Below are 25,049 nucleotides of genomic sequence, written 5' to 3'. Positions count from 1 at the left end.
GCCTGCAGGGAAGGGCAGTTGGGGGGGGACCAGGCCTGCAGGGGAGAGCAGTTGGGGGCAACCAGGCCTGCAGGGAGGACAGTTAGGGGCGACCAGGCCGGCAGGGGAGGGCAGTTAGGGGTGACCAGGCTGGCTGGGGAGGGCAGTTAGGGGCAATCGGGCTGGCAAGGGAGCAGTTAGGCGTCGATCAGGATGGCAGGGGAATGGTTAGGGGGCAATCAGGCAGGCAAGCGGTTGGGAGCCAGCAGTCCTGGATTGTGAGAGGGCAGTCAGGCATCCCTCGAGAGGTACCAGATTGGAGACGGTGCAGGCTGGGCTGAGGGACACACACCCCGATGCACGAATTTCGTGCACCAGGCCTCTAGTTTTATATATAAAATACATCTCAATGAAGCTGCTTAATAAAAGAAAAATCACCATCATCAGATACAATCTTTGCAAAGCTCCACTCCTGATTAGAGAACTGCAGTGTTGCCTCCAGAATAACATGTAAACAGCCTTCTCTGGCATTCAGGTCCCATTATCTGTCTGGCCTCATCACCAGGTCAACTTTTCTCCCTCATCCCAGCCCATGTGGCTGCCATGCACACAAGTTATGAAGTTGGAACGTCTGAGCTTCCAGCTCTACCATTAACTCACTGTGACCTTGGGTTACTTCACCTCCTTGAACCTGTTTCCTCGCCTCTGAGACAGGGATGATTATATCTCACAAGGTCAGCAAGGGGAATATCTGAGATAGTGCTCTCAAAACACTCAGCAAAGAGTAAATATGTGCACATTGCCTGGCTGGCTCAGGCACATCTTCAAAGTCACCTCCTCAGAGAAGCATGAGCTGACTATCCCTATTAGCGGGTGGCCCCATTACTCTTTGTTTCTTTCATAGCACTTGCAGTTCTTTCATTCCTTTGCCTTTTTTCTTTCTTTCTTTTGGTCTGTTCTCCCTACTGGGCTGAGGTCTTCATGAAGGCAGGGACCTTATGCTTTGTCCCTTTTTCTCTGCAAACCCAGGCTCTATGTCTGGCAATCACAAATTCACAGTAAGCATTTTACTGAGGTGATGGATAAATGATAGCCATGAGTACAATGCTCAGCATGTGGCTTCTCTGGTGTTGGCATGTTTGGGAACTGTTTCTTGTGTACCTTACTACATCCTCCTTGATCTTCCCCTCAGCAGTGGCCCAGACTGACCTCACAGGAGCAATAAATGATGGTCAAGGTAATGAAGGGTGTAAATGAGCCTGGGAACACACCTGACGCGGCAAGCTGGGGAAATGACTAGGGAAGAGCCACCTAGTGGTTGGAAGGGAAAAGGCTGAAGACAGTGAGGAGCCTGGAAATTGAGGAGCAACCAATTTCAGTTGAATCACCAAAGATGGCTGCTCACACTGGGCACAGAAAAGGACATGATTAGGACATTATTGCCACATGTGTGCCTTCTTTTCTTATTGGAGGATGAGGTTAAATAATACTTGTTGAAATGAAATCTTATGCATTTCACACATACTTGCTCTGGAAACAAGTTGCATATAACTGCAGCATTTTGTATTAATTAAATTTCTTTTACCTTCTAAGAAAATAGGGCTTGAACTCACTATGTAAATTTATGCAAATAAGTGTGCAAACTAGTAAGGCCCTAACATTTCATTTTAAGGGAACTAGAGCACTTTCCAGGCCCAGGCCCAGGGGATTAAATACAAGTGGCCTTTATGAATATTTATCTTTCTCTGAAGGAGCTGGGGCAGATATTCTTCTTTGGCATCTACCCTCTATTAAATTAACTTCTTATTTTATATCCAACGATCTTGTCTACTGATTTTTTTAAATATATATTTTTTATTGATTTCAGAGAGGAAAGGAGAGGGAGAGATAGAAACATCAATAATGAGAGAGAATCATTGACTGGTTGCCTCCTGCACACACCTCCCACCCCATGTGCCCTTGACCGGAATTGAACCCGGGACCTTTCAGTCCCCAGGCCGACACTCTATGCACTGAGCCAAACCAGCCAAGGCTTGTCTACTGATTTTTACTCACCTGCCTAAAGACAAAGTGAACTCCCCAACCCTCAAGTAACTTTGCGAACAAAGTCACTACACCAAAACACTTCGTTGCTGTCACCTCCTTTTCTCTGATCTCCAGGAATATAAGGAAGAGGGGGAAGAGGGAGGCGGGGGGGGGGGGGGGGGGCGTCATGGCATGCACCCCACAGTGTGACTTAGGACTAGTCATTTATTCTCTCTAATGAATTTGCCCAGCAGTCAACCTGTGACCAGCGCTTACTCTCATTTTAACAACCTCTGGTAGAACTAAATGAGGACCCAGCACCTAGCAGGACAGGTGGAGGCTTTGTCTCAGAATTTTCTTGCTGTCTTGCATATCAGTGGTGGGGAAGGAGCTGGAGTAGTGATAAAAGGCTGCTTTTTGCACCCAAAAGATCTGGATAAAGTCCCAGAAGTTACTCAGGTAATGCCTTGGACGAATTCCTTAACCTCTCTAAGCCTGATTCTCCATCTTTAAAGAGAATTTATACTTTGCAGATATGTCAAGAAAACTAGAAATAAAATGTACCTGTCTGCCACCCAAAAAGTAGATGTTCCTCTGTCAACTTAAAGGAAATCACTTCTTAAGGGAGTCCCCTGAACCTTAGAAAACTCGCACTGACCTAACTTTCCAACATTCCCCAAACCAGGACACCAGGTGACAGGGGAGGGCAGTTAGGGGCAAAGGTGGGAGAGAACCCAGAGCCAAGGCCAAGGGTATCTTTCTAAATTTCAATTCAGGTTCCTGCCTCTCAGTCTCCCAACACCAACCTCATTTTGTCTTTGGCAGGAGTCAGGTTAAGATTAGGTAACACCAGCAGGCACCAAATGTATTTGCTAAGGACTATGCCAGGCAGAGTGGACTGTACTATACTATAAAAACACTCTAGTATAAAAACACTCTGTATCTCTGTACTTTCTCTAGACGCTTCAACACACATCTTCATTTCATCGTAGGCAGCACCTAGGATTTCACATCCTCCCGCCACCCCACCCCCTTTTTTTTTTAATGTGGTGATTAAGATTCAAAAGATAAATTGTTCACCCAAGGTCACACAGCAAATGAGCATCTGCCGAGCAGCTGGGCCTTCTGATGTCTTTTTCTGAACCACCTCCCTAACTAACTCGCCTACACCCAGCTCTGTGCATTTCATTTAAACTCGGTCTCTGTTTCACTGAGTTCATCCATTCAATCACTCAACATTTACAAAGCACCCACTTTTTGCCAGACACAGGTGTAGGAGGAAGTATATAGCATTCAATGAACAGGCCCGAGTTGCCTACTTCAATCCAGTTCTACCGCTTGTCACCTAGGTCAGTGGTCGGCAAACTCATTAGTCAACAGCCAAATATCAACAGTACAACAATTGAAATTTCTTTTGAGAGCCGAAAACCGACTTCTGCGCATGGGCCACGAAGTTTCAATAGCACTGTATGTGCGCGCCCGCACGTGGTCTTTTGTGGAAGAGCCACACTCAAGGGGCCAAAGAGCCACATGTGGCTCGAGAGCCGCAGTTTGCCGACCACTGACCTAGGTGATCCTGGATAAGTTACTTCATCTCTCGGTGCCTCAGTTGTCTTTAGACTATAAAATGGGCATATAGAATTCTACATCTCTCACAGGGCTGTTGAAAATTAAATGAGAGAACACCTATGTATCCCATGCCCCCAGTAAGCATGCAAATATGAGCTTTTATTAATCAGACAAAAGCCTTAGCCTCAGAGCTGATCCTATACTGGGAAACACAATAAACAAGTAAATTATTAATAGAAGTTTCAAATGGTGATAAGCACTATGAAAAAACTAGATGTGTGACAGTGTGGGTGGGAAGGGACTTTAGATTAAGTGGTGAGGGAAGGATACTCAGATATTTTAACTATAACAAGGATGATAAGAGCCGGACATAAGAAAAGCTGGGGGGGGGGGGGGGTGGAGTGGGGATGGGATAGGGCCTATAAAGGAAACATTAACCAGAACCGTGATGTAGCCAGCAGACTTCATAGGAAAGCAAGCAGTGAAACACATTAAATCCAAGGGGCTGAGACAGAGACTGGACTGCCTCACCTTGGCAACGGACGATGTATATCTGGAGGGAAATGAAAGCATCTGGCACAATGGCAAGGTGGTTGACAACATGTCTGGAAGCTACAGTTACAGCATTCAGAAGAGTCTGGCTTTTGCAAACATCCCTATGGAGCTCAGTAAGGTAGGACAAGTGGAAGTTGAACTACTAGGCAAACATTACCCTGCAATCATCATACAAGAACTCTTGGTACTGACAGAACCAGCCAGAAACTGACTTCAGAAAAATGTTGGAAAGGACACGATTTGAAAAAGACCCTCAGCAGTCAACTGAATTATGGTTGCTATATGACTATGCTCAAAATTGTAACTGATTTGCGGGGAAATAGGAAAAACTAAGGATTCATTTAAAAATCATCAAAATCTAGATTTAGAATCTTAAAACCTGTTTTCTCAGCAAGATACATTAATAAATTAGTGCTTTACATTGTTGTTTCAAATGAAGAAATCAGAAATAACTGTTTTTATGATCCTATACTGTTGCCCATAAATTCAATTGGTAAGACATTTAGATGTTTGTTAACATACAATCATCCTTACAACAGAATTAGAGGACATTATATAATTTTAGAAACATATGTATATGCTTATTACCTGAAAACAAATTAATAAATTATGTTAAAAAAAAGACCAACTGCAAATGCAGAGGTCCTGTGCTTGGAGCAAGCTGACATCTTGCTGGGACAAGGAGGTCCTAAGGCTAGTGACTAGATGGGGGGCGGGGGGGAGGTCAGACAGGTCAGAGAAATCAGCAGCACAGCTTTGTAAAATAAGGTAAGATCATTCCTTTTCATCTTAAATGTGCCAGGCATTCATTGAAACCCTTGCTTAAGGTCTGGCCTAGTGATTCAGTTGGTTGAAGTGTTGTTCAGTACATCAGAAGGTTGCGGGTTCCTCCATTGGGAGGAGGCAACCGATCATGTTTCTTTCTCACACTTCACACCGAGGCCTCCCCCCTCCCTGCCCCCCCGCCACACACACACACCTCTCTTTAAAAATCAATAAACATGTCCTCCAGTGAGGATTTTAAAAAATGGGAAGGGGGGGGGGGGGCTCTTGCTTGGAATTTTAAGCAAGGGAAGGGTGTATGATTTAAATTACAACTTCTAAAGTGCCCCTTTGGCTGCAATGTTGAGAAGCTGTTGCAGGTGTCCAGGGTTGGCAGCAGCATCTCATGTACACACAAGGCGCATACACTTGGTGTAAGGTGGAACAGATTCAGGTCTGTGACACTTAAGTCAACTGGGGCAGGAATGTGGCCTCACCATCTCTCTCGCTCTCCAATTTTCCTCCCGCAGTGGTGAAGCCTGAAGGTAGCCACTCCCTGCGCGGGGACCCTGAGAATTTTCCAAGCCTCACCTTCCTCATTTACTGGGCGGAGAAAACGATGCTCACCACCACGGAGTAGGCAGTGCTCCACCAGCGAGGCGCGCACACTCGCTCCCGTGGCGCACCTCCCCTTAGGTCGGCCCGGCCTCCTCACCCTCGGGCGCCCTCCACACCCGCCCCGCCCCGGCCGCGCTCGCTCCTCGCGCCCACCGGCGACCCGCTCACCCGGATGCCCTGTAGCACCCGGACCCGCTCCTCCTCGTCCATTCCGAAGGACACCCTGCGGCCCTCGCTGCTCTCGGCAGCCCCCATAACAGGAGGCGGGCAGACGGGCGGGCACGCGACCCGGCTCCAGAGCAACCAGTCAGACGCTGAACTGTCGCTTCCGGGACTCGGGCTGCTCTGGCACAAGTCAACAAAATTACGTTTTATTGGATGCTGCTGGAAGTTCGGCCAATCATGTGGAGTTGGCCCGCTCGGTATTGTGGGAATTGTAGTCCTGTGGGCCTGTCCTGGCTTGCAACCCGGGAGTACGGGGAGGCGTGGGGGGAGAGGGGACGGGCGTGGAAAACGCGTTGAAAGTGAAGCCACGGGTGCCTACGCGAGGAGAGCCTCCAATGGCACGGTAAGTGGACAATACTCGCTTTGGAAAGGTCGCCCTTGAAGAAGAGCTGAGAGTGATGTTCTGAGGCCAGGAGACCACCGAGGGGCCTGCACTAAACTTGAGGTGACTTTGTTATGGTTCTCGGCTTGGTTCATTCAGCAAACTGATATTGAACACCAGGCAAGCATTGACCCAGGCGCAGGGAATACAGTGACTAACAGACGGGTCCTGCCTTCCTGCTTTTGACATATAATAGAAGAAACAAATGAAAAGACAGACAAGCATGTAAATAAACTTGCTAACCACTGTAATAAATGCCATGAAAGAAATTAAAAAGAGGAGTCCTTCTTTAATTTGAGAGGCCAGAGCAACCTCTCTGAGGAAGAAGCATTTGAATTGAGACCTAAGGTCCAGTAAGGAGTTATAGCCAGGAGAAGATGGGGAAAGAGCTTTGCTGGGGGCCAACTAGTGCAAAGGCCTTGAGTCAGGAAAGACCTTGCCACATTCAAGAAAGGAAGCGGGTCTAGCTGCATGAATGGAAAGTGAGAAGCAAGCAGAGGAGAGCCAGAAATAAGGAGGTCAGACCAGGAGGGCCTTATATTCCAAGGTCAGAGTTTTATTCTTAGGAGGGCAGTGAATGGTCATAAGCATTTAGGAGACATTATCCAAGGAGCATGCATACCATGCATTGAGCACAGTGTGTTTGCTTCTCACACAGGCCACATGTGTAATGAAGGAACACAATTGATTGCTATTCACAGCCACAACAACTATGAATGAAGCCTCCTCTTGTTCATCTGAATTGCTGAATAGCTTTGATTTGCCAAAGTGGGCCTGAAGTTAAGTTTGGAATCTAGAACGAGGGAAGACTGGATTGCTACATGAAATAGCAAGGGTAATTTCAAGCTCCTTTTGGCAACCAGGAAAGAAAGGAGTGAGGAGAGAATAAATGAGAGAGACCAGTGAGACACTCTGACATGAGAATAGCTTGGGTGAAGGAGAGAGTGAACATTCCAGATGTGCAGCTGGGGAGGATTTTATGGACAAGGACATATGCTAATTTTATTCAAAATACTTTGATTTGCAAATCTCCCTCCATCCCCTTTGCCCTGCATTTCTTTCCTATAAGCACAGCCTGAGTAGGGGATTCTGGGGCAAGTAGTTTATTGGGAGAGTGCCTCAGGAGAAAAAAAAAGTGAGGGAACAGAATAAGCTAAGTAAAGATGGAGTCAAAACTAGAGACTGGCTTTAGCTTGATCCCACAGGGTGTTCAGGAGCACAAATTACGGCCATAAATAGTCTCACTGTGAGGCAAGGGGACTAGCCTTATCTCCCACATGTCAGTCATTGGCAGCCCAGGACAATCCCCCAGAGAGTTGCCAACATCCATACCAGTTAGGGTATGGCTTCCCCAGCCAATAAAAATTATGGGTGGGGCACTTTTGGCACCCTCTACATGTTCCCCATATTTTTCAAGGCCTTCTGAATACCCAAGCATCATCTATGACTGTGAAGGTATTATCATCATAATTAGCAAGTTAATATTAATGAAGGAATGTGAGCAAAGGGGATGCCAGACATTACTAGCATGGTCATCTTGGCAGCTTTACCAGGAAGCTACAGCTTCACACTCCCAGGGAACCACCCGTCCATACCCTGCACATCACTGGGGGGAAAGATTGAATAAAGGGGGAGATGGGCACATGTGCAGTAAAGTCAGGGTGATGTAGGGAAGGTTCTTGTCTGTCAATCTAGTCTGGGAAAAGGTCATTGGCTAAGAGTGTGGAGCCACTGCAAGCACATGAAATCTTAAAGAGTTAATTAATTAGTTTGGAGAAGCTCCTGGTTAAAAATTTCCAGACAAAGAGTTCCTTCACTCTTGTTCTTGCTTGCTCATGCTTGATCTCTCTCGCTCGGTGACAGAATTTGCCTGTGTGCTCACTTATTCTCTCTCCATAGCCATGTGGCCTTAAGCAGCAGCAGCATGGCCATGGCCATACAGACCACACACACAATGGAGTGCAGTGGGAGTACAAGCTACATTTGCCAGACGCTGGACTGGACTATACTTTAATATGGACAAATATTCTGGGAAGTGGCCTTAATTCTGGCCCTGCTGAAGACAAGATGGGGCCTTGGAGGAGAACACCCTTAATTTTACTTCATTTTACAATAAAGCTTTCCACAAAGCCCCATCATCCCATAGGGACCTCAGGCAATTATTTTCCTCACAGCACTCTAAGAACTCCACTTCTACTGATAACAAATGGAGAGTTGTAAAACTTGAAGGAAAAGATAGACTTCACTTCTGGGCCAGATGACAAAATGATTAACAGACAGCTAATTCAGGAAAACAAGAATCAGAGCCACAGGTGACCATGAGATTGTGTGTGCCCCACCACCACCACCATCTGCAAAATCCTGGGACAAAATTGGAATTCCACAAGACTTAGCATGAGGGTTGCAATGACAACAGCGTAGCTAAGCCTCATGAAAACACAACAAGTTCTGTGTTCCTATTTCACAGATGAGAAAACCGAGTTGCAAACAGGTGAAGATAATGTGACATACATGCAAACAAAGTAAGATTGAGGATTAAATAAAGGTAGTGGCATAGGAAGGATGGGAAGGGAAATTATTAACTTTTTTTTTAGCACCTTCTCTGTGTCAGGCTCTATGACACAGGCACGCATTGTTTTTCATGCAGTCAATCCATGACCAATTGGAAATCATCCTGAGAGAGTTATTACCCCATTCTAAAGTCTAGGAAACAGGCTTTGGAGAGATAAGTGTGGCAGGCCCATTAGTTGCTGGCTAATAACTATTTGCTCCTTTCATACAACAGAACCCCAATTTCCTTTGGTGAAACAAGGTACTTCGTTAGAAAATTGGCCTCTTAGGCTCCCACTGGCCAAACCTGGGACACTTTGAACATTAACAACACTTTGACAATGTGAGTTTATAACAATTATGTTTTTTAATCCAATGGTCCATGTGGAGAGGGAGAGAAAGAGAGAGAATAGAAAAAAAGGAAGAAAGTTCTTTACAAAAGAATGCCAGCAAATCAATGTGAGATTTAAAAATTGCCATTTTGGAAGATGCAAGATGGCTGCAGTCTAAGGAAGTTTTGTCCACTTGTGCCCAGCACTGGACAAGTTCTGTGTTCCTATTTCACAGACAAGAAAACCGAGTTGCAAACAGGACTTGTGGCTAACCTGCAGAATATTTGACTTGAAAAGCCAGCTGAAAAATAGCTGATTTGAAATACTCCCACTGGGAGCTCTGAGAGGAGACAGGAGAAGATGGGGAGTGGGTGAGCAGAAGAAACAAAAATCTAAAACGAAAGAAAAAGGACAGGTTCAAAAAGAAAGGAGACTCACAGATAAACATATTCAGAAAAGATACATCCAGAAAAGATGAAAAATAGATGCATGCCCACTCACAGAGAGAGACGGAGAGAGATAGTTTGAGAGAGAGAGGGAGGAGGAAGAGGGAAGAAAGAAGAGGCCTTAAAGCAAAAGAAACCAGCATCAAATGAAAAGGGAACCCACTGGATAGGAGAACATTTTTGCTAATGATACATCTGATAAGGGGTTAACTTCCAAAATATATGAAGAACTCATACAACTCAACAAAAGGTAGACAAACAATTAAAAAATGGACAAAGGACCTGAACAGACACTTCTCCAAAGAGGACATACAGATGACCAAGAGACATATGAAAAAATGTTCAAAAGCACTAATCATCAGAGAGATGCAAATTAAAGTGACAATGAGGTATCATGTCATACCTGCCAGAATGGCTACCATCAATAAACCAACAAGTGCTGGTGAGGATGTGGAAAAAAAGGGAACCCATGTACACTGCTAGTGGGAATGAAGACTGGTGTAGCCACTATGGAAAACAGCGTGTGAATTTCCTTTTAAAAAAAAAAAAGGAACTGCCTACATAGCTCTTTCCTTGATCCTCCTTTCTCTTTCCCTTCCCAGCACCCCTCCCCATTGCTCCAAAATAGTAATTCCCTTATAGTTGATTTGGTAGCCCCCACTAGGGAATTAGTTGTTGAATCCTTGGGAGGCAACAGTAGATTGAGGTATCTTCCTATTTGGGGGTGGTTGTGGAGGAGAAAGCCAGGAAGTGTGAAAATCCCTCCAAAGTGCCAAGGGTTGACCCAAGACAATAAGATCAGTTGACCAATCCAATATGCAGAAGTAGCCAAAAAGGGAAAACGGAGTGTGGGTGAAGAATAAGCACGAATGTGTCAGGGAGGTAAGGAAGTTTTCTACAGGTGGTTCCTGTGGCTGCTGCTGAGTGTTCATGTCTGCCCTTGATGCTGAGAGCGGATGGGTTTTGTTGACCCAAAGGTTTCTGTGGAATGGATGAAACTTCCAGCCCCATCCACGCTGCTACAGGATGGTTCCTGGAATCTCCCTTGTTCAACTCCCAAATTTTCCCCTTACTGCTTTTTATAAGAAACAGGCTTTGTGTCTTTTGTTTCTCTGTGATGGGATAAATACAGAATAATCCCAATTTTATACACTTTGTAAATAGAGAAAACTTAAGATCTTCCTCCAAGCCCAGCCTTGATATCTTTGCACTTAGAATTTCAGTCTCGTGAGTGTTATAAACATCTTGTCTGCCAGACCTAAGAAATTCACCCATATTCCCTGGCTGGTTGAGTTTTCTTCCCCGAGGCAATAGATATTCTTCATCACAGCAGAAGAGAGGTGCTTTGAGGTGTTTTAAATGTTTTCTGTCTACAGGTTTGTTGCCCATTACAATCATCTGTCAGATTCATAAAGCAGTAGTATGTACTCATTCCTGTTGGTTGATTTTATTTAGACACTAATTCTTGTAGCTGTTAAAAAAGGAAGAAAGGCAGAGGCGGAGAGAACACTCAGAAAATACTCACTCATCACAGTTAAAGGACAAGAAATACACATAATGCAGCAAGATAAATAAATATAGAAATAAAACCCATGAATCTTCTAATAATCAACAATTACTATTCTCCCAAATTAGATACTGGAACTTGCAGAAACCAGTCACGTCTTGAATAACTATTACTCTACATCTTTTACCAAGAGACGACACTTCTATGGTTGAGGAATAAATAAATTCTTGTAGGTGAAATGATTCCTGCAAGTGAACAGGAACCCAATCAGAGAGGCCAATGTGCTGGCTCCAGTTTTATGAGGCCAGTTCCTGGAGAAGAGATACATCAGAGCCTCTGAGATGGAATCCTGGGTGATTCCTCCCATCCCAGGAACACAGCTAAGCTCTGTCACCTCCTGGTCACATCCCTGAGACAATCATTCCAGTGAAATGGGTTGGCTGTACTTAGATATTTCACGGCTGGAAAATAGCTAAAGCCGCAGCAGAAAAGATGTGGCCTTAAAGAAATAATCAATTTCGTTCCCTTTTTTCCTCTGAACACTTTCTACATCCAGGGAGCATCACTCCAGCGCCTACATGCTGAAAGGACACACATGCATTCAAGGGGAGAGTCAGGGCCTGAGAGAGAAGGAGGGGCTGAGACCAAAGAGATGACTTCGTGGAAATCACACCCCAAAGTCCCTTATCCCACACCCTTGCCATGGTTGACTTTCTGCTGTTTCATTTCATTCCTACTACTCATGAGTGTCTACCATGCGCTAGCTAGCACGCACTCCGCACTGATGACACAGTGGTGAACACCTAGATGCTCCTGCCCTTGCAGAGCTCCAGTTTTCGGGCGAAGGTGCCAGACATTAATTAGAAAATCACACAAATGTAGCATTACAAACTGGTAAGTGTAAAGGCTCTGGGAAGCATAACAGTCTGGGCTGGTGGGAGCATGTGTTCCCAAGCTGTCTGCAAAGGGAAAGGCCAACAGGTCCCGGACCTGGCTCTTAGAGGTCACGATAGCTCCTTGCCCAGACCTCTGGGAAGAGGGGCCATCCACTGCTGGTGGCCTCTGTTTGTGGGCTGTGGAAGCGGTCCCAACCTACCTCCAGAAGGCATCCTTCTCCTTGCCTCCCAGCCCCCTTTCACTTGCCTCCCTCCAGTGTCTCCCCCTCCACACCATCCTCTGATTACTTCCATTCTGCATCCCCCTCGGCCACTTGCTAAGATGTGGGCTCCAGCAAGTCAGAGCTTCTCTGTAAAATGGGGATAATCACAGTAGCTCAGAGAGAATCAGAGACCTCCCGTGAGGTTTCAGTGAGTCAGCATCTGCAAAGCAGACAGCGCAGCTTTTTATCCTCCCCTACATAGAACAATGCCTTTAGCACTTTCTGCTCTTCACAACTATCAATATGCCTTCCTCCCCAGGATGGGGCTCTCAGTAGTTGGCCCGGGACATTCCTTAGATAAGGGTGCATCTCCACTTCCTGTTTATCAGTGTATCCACACCAGGCTTTCCTGGCCTAGCCTTTACAGTTCATTGTCATGTGCTTGTACGCATTACCTCAGTGGATCCAGGTCAGGCTCCCCATATAGTTTAATTGGAACATAAGTCCTGGAGTGGCGGAGTCACTGAGTGGGCAGATGCTCTGTGGGTGCAGCCTCTCAGTGGGCAAGAGACGCCCAGGTGTGCGGGGCTTCAGGCAACCAGGACACACTTGCGTGGGAGCCCGCAGCTGCCTGACTCAACGAGCAGAATGCAGTCTGTCCCCGCTACTCCTCCGCAAGTAGGTTTGGACTCTGGGGTGTGCTTAAAACACGCTGAAGTCACACCAGAATCCTTTATCAATGCCAGCCCTGGGCCCTGCTGTGGGAGAGGCAGAGAGGCAACTGGGGCCTTGTGGCAGAGGAAGAACCCCGCCACCTTAGTTCTAGGGGATCCCAGGGAACTGGGAAGACAGTGATGGAGAGTCTGCATGTGAAGCCACTGCACTGAGTGCTGGAGTCTGGACACAAAGAGCTCAGCCAGTCTGCCCAGATAGCGCAGCTCTTGTGCAGTGCTCTGCTTTAACCTCCCACTTGCTCCAATTGGCCGAGATTCTGCACCTCAGGCTTGGAATCTTGCCGCCCAAATTATTCAAGAACCCCAAGGGCTATGCAGAGACAGCGGCTCCCACCTGGGCTTGAGGTTGACAGCTGTTCGAATGATGGTTATGATACATTAAAAATAATATTTTTACTAGATTTTGGGGTGATTATTATATTTAGCATTATCCTTTCTACTTTTATGTGTTGCTTGAATTTTTATGCAGAAAAGTAGTGAGCATATTTTATTTTTGCTAAATTAATATTTATTTTAAAAAACAATGAAGAGATAAATGAATTAAATGTACACGTAAGGAATAGGAAAAAGTGAAAAATGAATTCCAGGAAAAAGCAAAGGCAAATGTAGTTCCTCATTATGTGGACCTTTTTATAGGTTTCTTGCTGGAGGGGGAACAGCCTTGGCTGAGAAAGCAGAAAATGCTAAGACCCCAAGGCAGTAATGGGTTTAACAAGGACTCAGAAGGATCAGGTCAGGAGATGACAACCTTAGAAGGACCAGGCCAGGCCATTCCTGCTGGTTCTGAGGTTGAGCCCCTCTCTATAGTGGGATTTCATTCATTCATTGCAGAGCAGGGGGCTGTAAAGATTAACTCTGAGATCCTCCACCTACCCATCCACCCAAATACAGGATTCCTGTCTGGCACAGATGATTTCGGGGTCCCTGTCTTAGAGAAGCCTCCAGAATTCTATGTATTGGGTAGGGACTTAGAGATAGCAACCTAGGAAACTCATTTTATGATAGGGAGCATAGCATTTTTATTTAGTTTGTGGGAAGTACACTTTTAAAATATCATTCTTCACAATCTCCGTAAGATTCAGACATCCTCGTTGAAGACTATTTTTAAGGCTGGTGGAGATTACAAGGCGTGGAAAGTCCTCCATAGAGGGCACCCGTGGGCGGATGCAAAGGACATCCATGGGTGGCCTTGGGATGATGACAAGGATAATGAGGGTATACGGAGCACCCACCCATTTTTAAAAATTTTAATATTTTTAAAAATTTGAGAGAGAGAAGCGAGAGAGAAAGAGAGGTAGATACACACACACACACACACACACACACACGCACGCACGCACGCACACGCACGGGAGGTCGAGCCTACAGGACTGGATCCAACCTGCACGCAGGTGCGTGCCCTTCCTTGGGAATCGAACCCGGGGGCCCTCGGGGGTCGGGCCACATTCTAACCTCTACTCAGAGCCCCAGGAGCCAAAGCCTCACCCACTTTGGAGGCGTAGTGGACTCCCGCACAGCGGCCTAGTTCGCATGCGCGCGGGGGCGTGGCCGGGGCGGGGCGTGGCGTGGCCGGCGCGGGGGCGTGGCCGGGGCGTGGCGGGGCCGGCGCGGGGGCGGGGGCGGGGCCCGTGGCAGTGTGGGGGATTTGTGGCAGGTGTGGACGTGGGTGGCGTTTGCGGTTCCTCCTTCCAACCACAGGCCGGGCGCTGCCGCCCGCCGATCGGTCTTTCTGAGCACGCCTGGCCCGGCCGTGCCAGGAGCAACACCGAGGCTCTGGCGCATCCGCCGCCGCCGCCGCCGCCGTCGCGGGCGCCGAAGTCGCCGGGGCCGGTTAAGGTGGGCGCCGTCCCCAACCGCCGCCTGGGCGGCGTCCACAGCGAGCCCATGTCGTCGCTGCCGGGGCGCCGGGCTCGCCTGTCATCCCCCGGGACCAGCCGCTTGTCCTCCGAGGCCCGCGAAGAACTACGGCGCCGTCTCCAGGGCCTCATCGAAGACAACCGGGTGATGATCTTCAGCAAGAGCTACTGTCCGCACAGCACGCGGGTAGGCGGGGCGGGGCGGGCGCGTCCTTCCTCTGGCGCCCTCGGACCTCTGGACTCGGGCGGAGCGTGGCCGGTTCCGCCCTCGGATGCACCCCCGCGAGGCCCAACGACTTCTCGGGGGGCCGGGACTTGGGACCCGCTTTCTGGGGTGTTGCCCGAAGCCAGGACCGGGACCTTCTGCTCGGCCCCTTTGGCTTCGGGGGAGAGGCGGTCGCGGACTTGTCCCGGGACTGTGGCCTCTGGGGTTAACCGCTGGTCCTCTCCCTCCTGGTTGTTAGTCTGATGTTGGCTTCTTGATTAAGTGTTTATTCGGAAGAATAAAGTATATATCAAAAAACTCTTGGCCTGATAAGAGTAGTGCAAGGAATGGCCAGGACTCGGGAGTAGTAGACTAGAGCTGGAGTCAGATCCGTCTTCCTCACTGCGTGACCTTGAGCAGGTTCCAGAACTCCGCGGAGCCCTGGTTTCCACATTGTGTAAAATGAACCTTTTGTTAAATGTGGCTTTGAGTATACATTTCCTGGTGAAGTTGGAACATCTTTTCGTGTGTTTATGGGCCACTTGAGTTTCCTCTTCTATGAAACTTCCAGTCCTTTTGCTTTTTTCTCTGTCAGGTGGTTTTGTTTTTGTCCTGAAGGGTGTGAGGGTGATGGTAGGAGGCGATGGGTAATTTCAGCAGTATTTCACACTGCCTTAACTTCGGGGGCTAACTGGGAATCCAGCATTTTGATGGACAAAATTGTTCTGGGTTTTAAAATAGCCCACTTAGAAATGAACCTTTGGAAGGTAAACCCATCGAATGTTAGGGACTTTTAATATTTACAGCTATGCTTCACATTATCAGGAAGTTGAAATGGAATATGCAAAAGCACAAATTATTGGGTAGGCTGGTGAAATTATACGCTGTCTTTTCACATTTGTTTTCAAGTTTACATTGCCTTGTACAGTATATTGTTTCATAAAGTATGCGTATCCTGAAATACATCGTAAAGAATAAAGAAACAAACGAGTACTCTGGAAGCCTCCTTGGATGTCTCTCCCTGATTACATTCTCCTCTCCCCTCAGAGTGAACCGCTATCCAAAATTTCTTGCTTTTCTTTGCAGTTTCACCAAATACACATACAATCCTGAAAATGTTTTGTTCCTTTGGCCTGTTTTGGTACTTTATGTAAGTAGAATCATACATATGTATTCTTTTGCTGGTTTTTTTTCCTCTCACCAGTTAAGTTTTGCAGATTGATGCATGTTAGTTTCTGTAGCTGAGGTTTGTTAATTTTCATTACTGTAACATTCCCTAGGATAAATCATACCTCAGTTTATTGATTCTGCCGTTGCTATTTTTTTGCTCTTAAAAGCAATGCAGCTATGCCTGTTCTTGCACATATCTCCCAGTGCATATGTAAGACTTACTTTACAGTAGATATCTTGAAGCTGAATTGCTGAACCACAGAAGATGCATGACTTGTATCTTAACTGGGTGATGCCAAACTGTTTTTCCTAGTGGTTATACCAATTTATTCTCCCACTGGCACTGGGTAACAGTTCTCCTTTGCTTCATGTCCTTGACAAAAGTTGATATATTTAATTAGTGCCATTCTGGCAATTATGACATGGTATTTCATTGTGGCTTTAATTATACATTTCCTGATGAAGTTGAACATCTTTTCATGTGTTTATGGGCCATTTGAGTTTCCTCTTCTATGAAACTTCCAGTCCTTTTGCTTTTTTTCTCTATCAGGTGGTTTTGTTTTTGTACTGATTTGTAGGTGTTCTTTATATGTTTTGGATATAATCAAAGGATTATATGTATTGGAAAATCTCCCAGATTTGTTTTTTCCTTTTACACTCTTTATGAGATATTTTGGTTAACTGAAGTTTGCAAGTTTAATGTAGTTGAATCTATCACCTTTTTCCTTTTATGGTTTGTGGGTTTTGGGTCTTATTTAAGAAATCAGTTTCTGCTGCTTTCTCATTTTTCTGGTATGCACACTATGTGTATGTTAATGTACTTAATGGTGTCCCATGTTTCTCTGAGACTTTCTGTTTTTATTCATTTTTTTTTCTCTGCCTCTTCAGGTTGCATAATCTCTATTGATCTGTCCTCAAGTTTACTAATTCTCCTGCCAATTTGAATCAACTGTCGAGATATTCTAGTCACCTTTTCATTTTATTTTTGTAATTTTTAACTTTATACTGTTCATTTGGTTGTCTTTTTCATCATTTCTATCTGTATATTGGTATTTTCTATTGGATTAGACATTATCATTATACCTCCCTCCATCTCTTGAAATGGTGTTCTTCAATTCTTTGGACATATTTACAATGGCTACTTTCACTATTTGGTATGACATCTGGGCCTCTCACAGATAGTTTCTCTTGCCTGATTTTTTTCCTGTGAAGGGATCCACTTACCTGTTTCTTAGTATGACTGGTAATTTTTTGTTGAAATCTGGACATTTTACCGTAGGTAATATATTGTAGCAAGTTTAGATACTGGAGCTCCTTTGTTTGCTTGTTTATTTCCTTATAGGGAGTTGGCTGGTTTAATTTAGGGATGTTTATTTCCATCCTAAGATGAAGCCTTTGATGTCACTCCTCAGAGAGTGCAGCCTTGAGTATGTACACAGTCACCCTGGGATGACAGGGATTTTAGCAGCGCTCTTGTCTGTATTAAATTTTTTGGTCTCTACTGGTATCAGACCCAGATATTATGCGCCATTAATTTCAGGCTGGTTGTGCTATTATTTCTTACACTGTCCTGGAGGGTAAATTGTTCCACACTCTTATCTAATTAAATCTAGGCCCCTTTGCAGAGAGAGTTTTCATGGCAAGTTTAAGACTATTCTTATCCTAGAAATACTAGTCTTAGCTCTCTCTTTCTCTGTTTCTTTTATTTTTTTTCCTTTATTATTTTTTTCTTTCTGGTAAACTAACTGTCTTACAGATTAGCTTATTGTTCTCCTGGAGCTACCAGCCTCCTCTTCATTGCTTATCATCAAAATTCCCATTATTTTCAAGACCACCTTTGGACTTGAACTTCCCCACAGTTTAAAGTAATTTCTTTTGGGTAGAGCTTCTGAGCTCTCTGATCTTATGGTTTACCACTGCCCCTGAGCAAAATCTCTGAGACCTTGCTCCCAGCCTGGAACTTCACCCGACAAGTGGGCTGAGGCCGGGGTGATCAGGTCCTGGTATTTTCAGCCTGGGGTAAAGCCTTTGATCTCTGAGTGAGGCTGCCTGGAGGAAGGGGGCCCCCATGTTTTTGGCCACACTCATCAGCAATGTAGCCTTTGCCACTCAGAGCTGTGGGGAGACTGAAATGCTGGTGGTCCATCCCTTTTGGTGACTAGGTATCAGGGACTTGGCTGCTCACTTGAAGTGGAGCTTCTGTCAAGCTGACCCAGGACAGAGGAGGGAGGGTGTGGATTAAGGTTTAAGTGCCTCAGACTCTCCCTGTTATATTGGCATCTAGTAGATTTTCTTTAATACACGTTTCTTCATTTGTCGTGTGCCCTTAGGTCAATTTCCAGAGACTTTCAATGGTTATTTTTAAAATAATTTCACCAGTTGTGGATGTTCTGTTAGGGAGTGAATCTGCCAGGCTCCTTGTCTCCATCCTGGAATCAGAACCTCTCTGGGCTTTAGAGGACCTTGAAGGGTTTAAGTAATGGTGAAAAGTAGGCTTTAGAGTCTACTTTTGGTTGCAGTTTAGAGAACTGAAAGGGACAAAGCTGGTTGCAGAGAGAACTCCTAGGATGTTACTGAGAAACTGCTCAAATTAAGATAGCAACTGTTGGGAACTAGAAAGATGAACTAACTCAGCATAGAGGATTGATACGACTTAGTAATTAATGGGATGGATGGGGAGTTAGTGTAAGGTAGGAAAATGTTGCAAAGAGGGAGGTATTAAAATGACTCATAGGTAGTGCTTCACAAAGTTTTTAAAATGCAGGTTTTGATCCAGGACCTGGTTCCTTGTCCAATAAGCTGCTAGGTGATGCCTGTGCTGCTGATCCTCTGTCTCCTATTTAAATAGCAAGGCCCTAGGATTTCTTCTTGTTCAGGCAACTGGTGAATAGTGGCAGTGTGAATTGTCAATTTATTTGTCTGTTTCCCCTCCTGGAGGCAGGGATTGTGTCTTATTCATTGTTATAGCTTGACTACATAGTAGGTATTTGATGGATAAATTTTTGTTGAATGCTTTAATGACTATTGAAAGGAAACAAAAAGAAGAAAATGTATGTAGGAAATGATGAGTTTTATTTTGGGCAAATTGCATGTGAGGTGCCTGGGGACATTCAGGTGAAGAAATATGTTTGCCAGTCTTGAGTTCCGAAAAGGGATTTGGGCAAAAGTTGAAAGTTGAGGATTCAAATGATAAAAATAAGGGAAGCGATGGGCTGAGTTTACTCTGGGAAGATGTATAGAGGAAGGGAACAAAAAATAAGTAAACCGCCCTGGCTGAGTGGCACAGTTGGCTGGAGCATCATTCCACACACCAAAGGTGGAGGGTTCAATTCCCAATCAGGGAACATATCTAGGGTGTGGGTTCAATCCCTTGTTGGGGCACATATGGGAGGCAGTTGATCAATGTTTCTCTCTCTCTCTTTCTTTCCCTTCCTTTCTCTCTAAAATATATCAATAAAAACATATCCTTGGGTGAGAATTAAAAACAACAAACAACTATAGTCTAGAGCTCATATTTCTGAAGAACATTTATTTTGGACATCTTTATTACTGTGTCCATATTTCATAACTCTGTTGACTCTGTGAGAGTAAAAGCAAATTTTTGTTACAGGTTAAAGAACTTTTTTCTTCTTTGGGAGTTGAATATAATATCTTGGAACTTGATCAAGTTGGTAAGTGGAATGGTTAGTACATACTGTTGTTTCAGTAAATGTCAACAAGATTAACTTCTTTTCATTTGCTTTGTTCAATTCAGTTTACTCTTGTCTCTTTGGGTTAGATGAGCTGTTTTTTTCTACATTCAACCATGTAGAAAATGAACCTCTCAATATAGGGCAGATAATTTGGTGTAGTTTTTTTATTTATATACTAGAGGCCCGATGCATGAAATTTGTGCAAGAGTAGGCCTTCCTTCCCCTGGATGCCGGCACCGGCTTCCCTCTGGCACCCGGGACCTGGGCTTGCCTCCGGCTGCGGCACCTGGGACCCGGGACCCGGCTTCCCTTGCAGTCCCGGCTTCATCCAGAAGGTTGTCAGGTCTAATTAGCATATTTCGCTTTTATTATTATAGATTTTTGGTATTTGAGGGGAGGAGAAAGATGTATAAGCTGCAAACCTTGAAGCACTTCAGGCATTTCAGATGTATCTGGTAACTTTCTAGCAAAATAGATTAAGCTGTAATAAATGAAAAGAATCTGCCCCTATTTCCTGATTGAAGTACGTATGAGGGAGAACGCATTAATCTTTTAGCTTTCATTTTTGAATTCTTGTCAGACATGCATTAATTATCTAATATTAATTGAGCACTTTACACATGCATGTGTTTTGCAGAGGTGGGAGACAGAGTGGTGAACACACAAAAAAATTGATGTCTGCCTTCATGGGACTTCCCAACTCCTTTTAACCAGGCACCTTAATTAGTGAAATGTCCTTAAGTCTGTGAGACTTTTCTAAAGAGCATACCCAATAATTTTAGGTAGTTGTGGCCTGGTTTTATTTTCAGGGATAGAGGACAGATTTTGGACTCTGATCATAAAGATTTTTCAAATATAATTGTAGGAAATATTTTTGGAGTTATTTCTGTTGATATTTGCTATTTGCTATTTAAAGAGGATTTTATCTTGATATTTTCTGTTTAAAGAGGATTATTTTCTTAACCAAGAAATTATATATCAGAATCTAACTTAGAAGGGTTTATTTTCAAAGGAATCAATGCTTCATCTGTATTCTCAAAGGTATCTCTTGAAAGCCTGGATGTTTTCCTTTTTTGAATCATCTATATTTATAAAAGCCTAAGTGACCATTACAACTGAATGACCGGAACAACCAGTTGACCAGTAGCTATGATGCGCACTGACAACCAGGGGGCAGACACTCAACACAGGAGCTGCCCCTTGGTGGTCAATGCGCTCCCACAGCCACCTCCTGCAGTCCTTCCCCCAGGCTGGCCAGGCCCCCAATAGGCCTCGATGCCAGCCAGGCCAAGGGACCCCACCCATGCACGAATTCGTGCACTGGGCCTCTAGTTATTTCATAAAGTTATATAATACACTGACCTTGGGTGGATATGTATGTGGGAGCATTTAAGTGTTACAACACTTCATTTTGACTCACAAAGGTTTGGAACCCTTTCAGTGTTTTTATATATTTAATTTTTTATTCTTTAGATGATGGGGCCAATGTTCAAGAAGTGCTGTCAGAGATCACTAATCAGAGAACGGTGCCCAATATTTTTGTGAATAAAGTACATATGGGTGGATGTGACCGAACTTTCCAGGTAATAATGGTATTATGTGTTTTTTAATGCTGTTTGTTCAAGTTTCGTTTTTAAAAATATTTAAAAGGGGATAAAATGGTTTTTAGGAGTCTATTAGTCTTTTGGAAGTTGTAAGATGAAAAGTGTATAGGATGCTTTTCAGATAACTTTGATTATTACCTTGACAGAAATTAGCTTTTCTACCAACTCAGACTTCAGAAAGAGAAGGTTTTGAGTGAGGTTGCCAGACAACCAGGTGGACCACCCTGGAAACCTTGGTCTCTTCTTCCTGGTGGGGGGAGAAACAAGGTCTGTTCTTTCTTTAAGGTTTATTAAAACGAGGTCAATGTTAACATTCTTGGCTAGGGTAAGTAAAATTCCTCTCAAGTCTCTAACCCTGGGAGCTTTGCAAAGGTTCATGCCTTTAAATTTTTGGTTCCTAGAATGCAGAAATAAACAGGAATCATTCAGTTAAACAGTAGTAGATAAAAACTGATGTTTATTAAATAAGATTCTTATTTTATAACTAGTTATTTACTTTTATTAAAATTCTACTCTCATTCTTTATGTATGTATGCAAATGATAGTAATCAGTGATTGGTTAAGTACTTATATCTGAACATTTTTTAATATACTTTCATTAATTTTTAGAGAGAGGAAGAGAGAGGGACAAGGGAGAGAGAGATAGAAACATTACTAAGAGAGAAACATTGATCGGCTGCCTCCTGCAACACCCCCTAGTGGGGATCAAGCCTGCAACCCAGGCATGTGCCCTGACTGGGAATCGAGCCAGTGACCTACCTCTTGGGGTATGGTTGATGTTCAACCTCTGAGCCACACTGGGCTATATCTGAAATTATAATTAAAATTATACTCTTCTTGGGGGAAAAAGAGATGATCTACATTGTATCTTAATCTTATGATTAATATTGTTAATCTAGTAACAGTCTGTTCTATTAGTCCTAGAAGCTATAAATCAATTCACATAGTGGTAAGTACTGTAATCATAGACCCTAAACACCTTCAGGAATGCTAATCCTGCCAATCCTAATGTAGAAAATGATGACAGAGGATGAATCTGGAGATGTAGAGATAGTCTATTTTAAGATTAAAAGGCCTAGGACAGTGGTTGGCAAACTCATTAGTCAACAGAGCCAAATATCAATAGTACAACGATTGAAATTTCTTTTGAGCCAAATTTTTTAAACTTAAACTTCTTCTAACACCACTTCTTCAAAATAGACTCGCCCAGGCTGTGATATTTTGTGGAAGAGCCACACTCAAGGGGCCGAAGAGCCGCATGTGGCTCACGAGCCGCAGTTTGCCGACCACGGGCCTAGGAGACAGATTTCTCACATGGCATGTAAAAGTAAGGAGGCCAAAGGAGTTCTTTTTAGAATGTGCTGAAAGCATCCATCCTTCAGTGAGCCACATTGCATCTATTGAGTCCTGTAGTTTCATAGCACTTCTGTTGTGCTTCCCAGGATGGCATTTCTAAAGCCAACATAATAGGATTGAACAACTAACTTCATATAAAGAAAACTATTGCTAAATCACATTTGTTCCTCCAACCTCATTTAAACTACTTCTGATCACAAGGAGGGCCAAATGAACAAGAGAATATAGTGCAGAGCCAGGCTCATGATCATTATTGAAAGAAAAAGCAAAAATGTATATTTTATATAGGAAATTTATCAATAAGCTGCAAATTTTAGATCAATTTATGAGAAACCATGAGAAATTTGAAGTGCGTGTCCTACTGAGGATTCGTAAGAATTATTTTCAAAAGCAATCCTAGTACAGGTGAACAAAATGTAGAGGAGGGTGGTATTTAGCTATTTTATTGTACTTGGGTATAATATTTCAATGATTAGGCCAAAGAAAAGGACCTCATCTGACAGATATAAAGCCATGACCTCTGGTCATTTGACACATGCCTACCTATCAGGAGATACTTTGGCATACACTCTTAACTAGTTGGACCTTATTTGAATACCATTCAGATAAATTTAAATTCCAGTTTACATGAATTGTAGATTGTTTCTAATCCTATATCATAAAAGGGTAATATGTAAATTGACCCTAATGGGGGAACGACTGGTTGCTATGATGCGCACTGACCAACAGGGGGCAGATGCTCAATGCAGGAGCCTCTCCCGCCTCCATGGCAGCGCTAAGCATGTCCGACTTACGGCTTAGGACGCCCCCGCCCCCTGCCCGGGTAGCAAGCCTAAGCCATTAGTTGTACATCCCCCGAGGACTCCCGGGCTGCCAGAGGGATGTCTGAATGCCGGTTTAGGCCCAATTCCCTGGGGAGTGGGCCTGAGCCGTCAGTTGGACATCCCCTGAGAGGTCCAGGACTGTGAGAGGGCACAGGCTGGGCTGAGGGACCCCCTCGAGTGCATGAATTTTCGTGCACTGGACCTCTAGTATTTTTATAAAAGAAATCCATGCTGATTAAACATAGGGTAAAAAGAAACAGTTTTAAAACAAGTCATACTATATTCTCTCATTAAACCATAGGCACATCAGAGTGGTTTATTACAGAAGCTTCTTCAAAAAGAATCAACATATGATTATGACCTCATTGTCATTGGTGGTGGTTCTGGTGGCCTTGCATGTGCTCAGGTATGAAAAAAGTAAAACTTAAAGATAATTTCCCTGATGATTGTCATAAGACTTTTCTTCTGCTACTTAAAAAAAAAAGAAGCCAATTTTTATGTTATAGTCCAAGCTTTTATTGTAATAGCTGGTTTAATAAAGAGAAAAGACTATGTTATGACACAAACACAGCCTTTTTATTTAGGGAATAGAAAAATTGGGGGAGGAAAATGACAACATCTTTATATGTCACTGTTTTCCTTAGGAAGCTGCCATTTTGGGAAAGAAAGTAATGGTGCTAGATTTTGTGGTCCCGTCACCTCAGGGTACATCCTGGGGTAAGCTGTTTTTCTTTGTTGTACTTTGCTCTTTACATACATTTTTGCTTTGTTTAATCTCATTTAATCCTCACAACAATCTCAGGAGGTGTGACTAGCCTGTTCCATAGGTGAGGAAACTGGGTCTCAGTGAGGTAAAGTAATTGTCCTAAGACCATTGCATAGTTAACAAGTGCTTAGGGAAGATTAAAAAAACAAAACAAAAAATCCATGACCTAGTATTCCAACACTTTTGCCATAATTTTTGCACACATGCATTTAATATTTTCACATAGTTGTGATTGTAGTATAGACTGTGTCATGCTCACTTAAGTTTGCTGTAATATTTTTTTGTGTTTCTGCATTGATTTAATAACTGACTTTCATGGCTGTATGATAGTCAGTTGAATAGTGTGTGTATAATTGTTCCAAGTCAGTTTAATGAAGTGCACAGTGAGCTTAAGGCCTGTGACTTGGCTGTAGATGAGAGTGCTTACCTTTCCACATTCTTTCCACTATAAAATAGAACACATAGATTTTGTGCTGGATATTTTCTGTTTATGCTTTAATCCCATTCTTTATGATCTCTACCCTGCTTTATGTCCCAGAAGGCTGATGAGTTGGTATCTTTGCCTTTTGGCTGCTGGTTGGGCTTGGCCATATGGGGAAATGGGAAGAGAACAGAAGGAGGGAGGAGAATGGAGTGGGGGTCTTCATTTTCTTGGTTCCCTCCCTGCTGGTTGCTGCAAGCTGGCTCCATCCCCAACGGAAAGCCACAGCCCCTCTGGTCTGTGGCACCTATTCGGTGTGCTTACCCCTTCATGTAGGGTTGGTGATGAGCCCACTGTTAGTAGTTGTTACTG

General features: G+C 44.1%; 2 protein-coding genes across 11 annotated transcripts in view; one reads left to right on the top strand and one right to left on the bottom strand.

Annotated features, from left to right (window-relative positions):
* Nucleotides 1-5,813, bottom strand: part of CHCHD6 (coiled-coil-helix-coiled-coil-helix domain containing 6) — a 219,467-nt gene extending 213,654 nt beyond the window's left edge. The window contains exon 1 of one of the 2 annotated variants that reach the window (XM_079785248.1): nucleotides 5,677-5,813. In XM_079785248.1, the coding sequence (XP_079641374.1) occupies nucleotides 5,677-5,763 (87 nt within the window). In that variant the 5' untranslated portion in view covers nucleotides 5,764-5,813. Of the gene's footprint in view, nucleotides 1-5,481; nucleotides 5,611-5,676 lie in introns of those variants that run through there. The other variant, XM_079785249.1, reaches the window with a different exon arrangement.
* A 218-nt stretch (nucleotides 5,814-6,031) lies between these two features.
* The window catches only part of TXNRD3 (thioredoxin reductase 3), a 43,698-nt gene continuing 24,680 nt past the window's right edge, over nucleotides 6,032-25,049 (top strand). For 3 of the 9 annotated variants that reach the window (XR_013814237.1, XM_079784957.1, XM_079784960.1), the window contains exons 1-5: nucleotides 14,919-15,994; nucleotides 19,625-19,697; nucleotides 21,180-21,289; nucleotides 23,792-23,896; nucleotides 24,135-24,207. Coding sequence is in view for 8 of the 9 variants with exons in the window: in XM_079784957.1 (XP_079641083.1) it covers nucleotides 15,791-15,994; nucleotides 19,625-19,697; nucleotides 21,180-21,289; nucleotides 23,792-23,896; nucleotides 24,135-24,207 (565 nt within the window). In the remaining variant the exon portion in view is untranslated. Of the gene's footprint in view, nucleotides 6,077-14,523; nucleotides 14,827-14,918; nucleotides 15,995-19,624; nucleotides 19,698-21,179; nucleotides 21,290-23,791; nucleotides 23,897-24,134; nucleotides 24,208-25,049 lie in introns of those variants that run through there. The other 6 variants (XM_079784961.1, XM_079784962.1, XM_079784964.1 and 3 more) reach the window with 5 other exon arrangements.

The sequence above is a fragment of the Cnephaeus nilssonii genome (assembly GCF_951640355.1).
Source record: "Cnephaeus nilssonii genome assembly, chromosome: 11".
NCBI lineage: Eukaryota > Metazoa > Chordata > Mammalia > Chiroptera > Vespertilionidae > Cnephaeus > Cnephaeus nilssonii.
The sequence above is the reverse complement of the archived record's forward strand: the minus strand, read 5'-3'. Positions and strand labels throughout refer to the sequence as shown.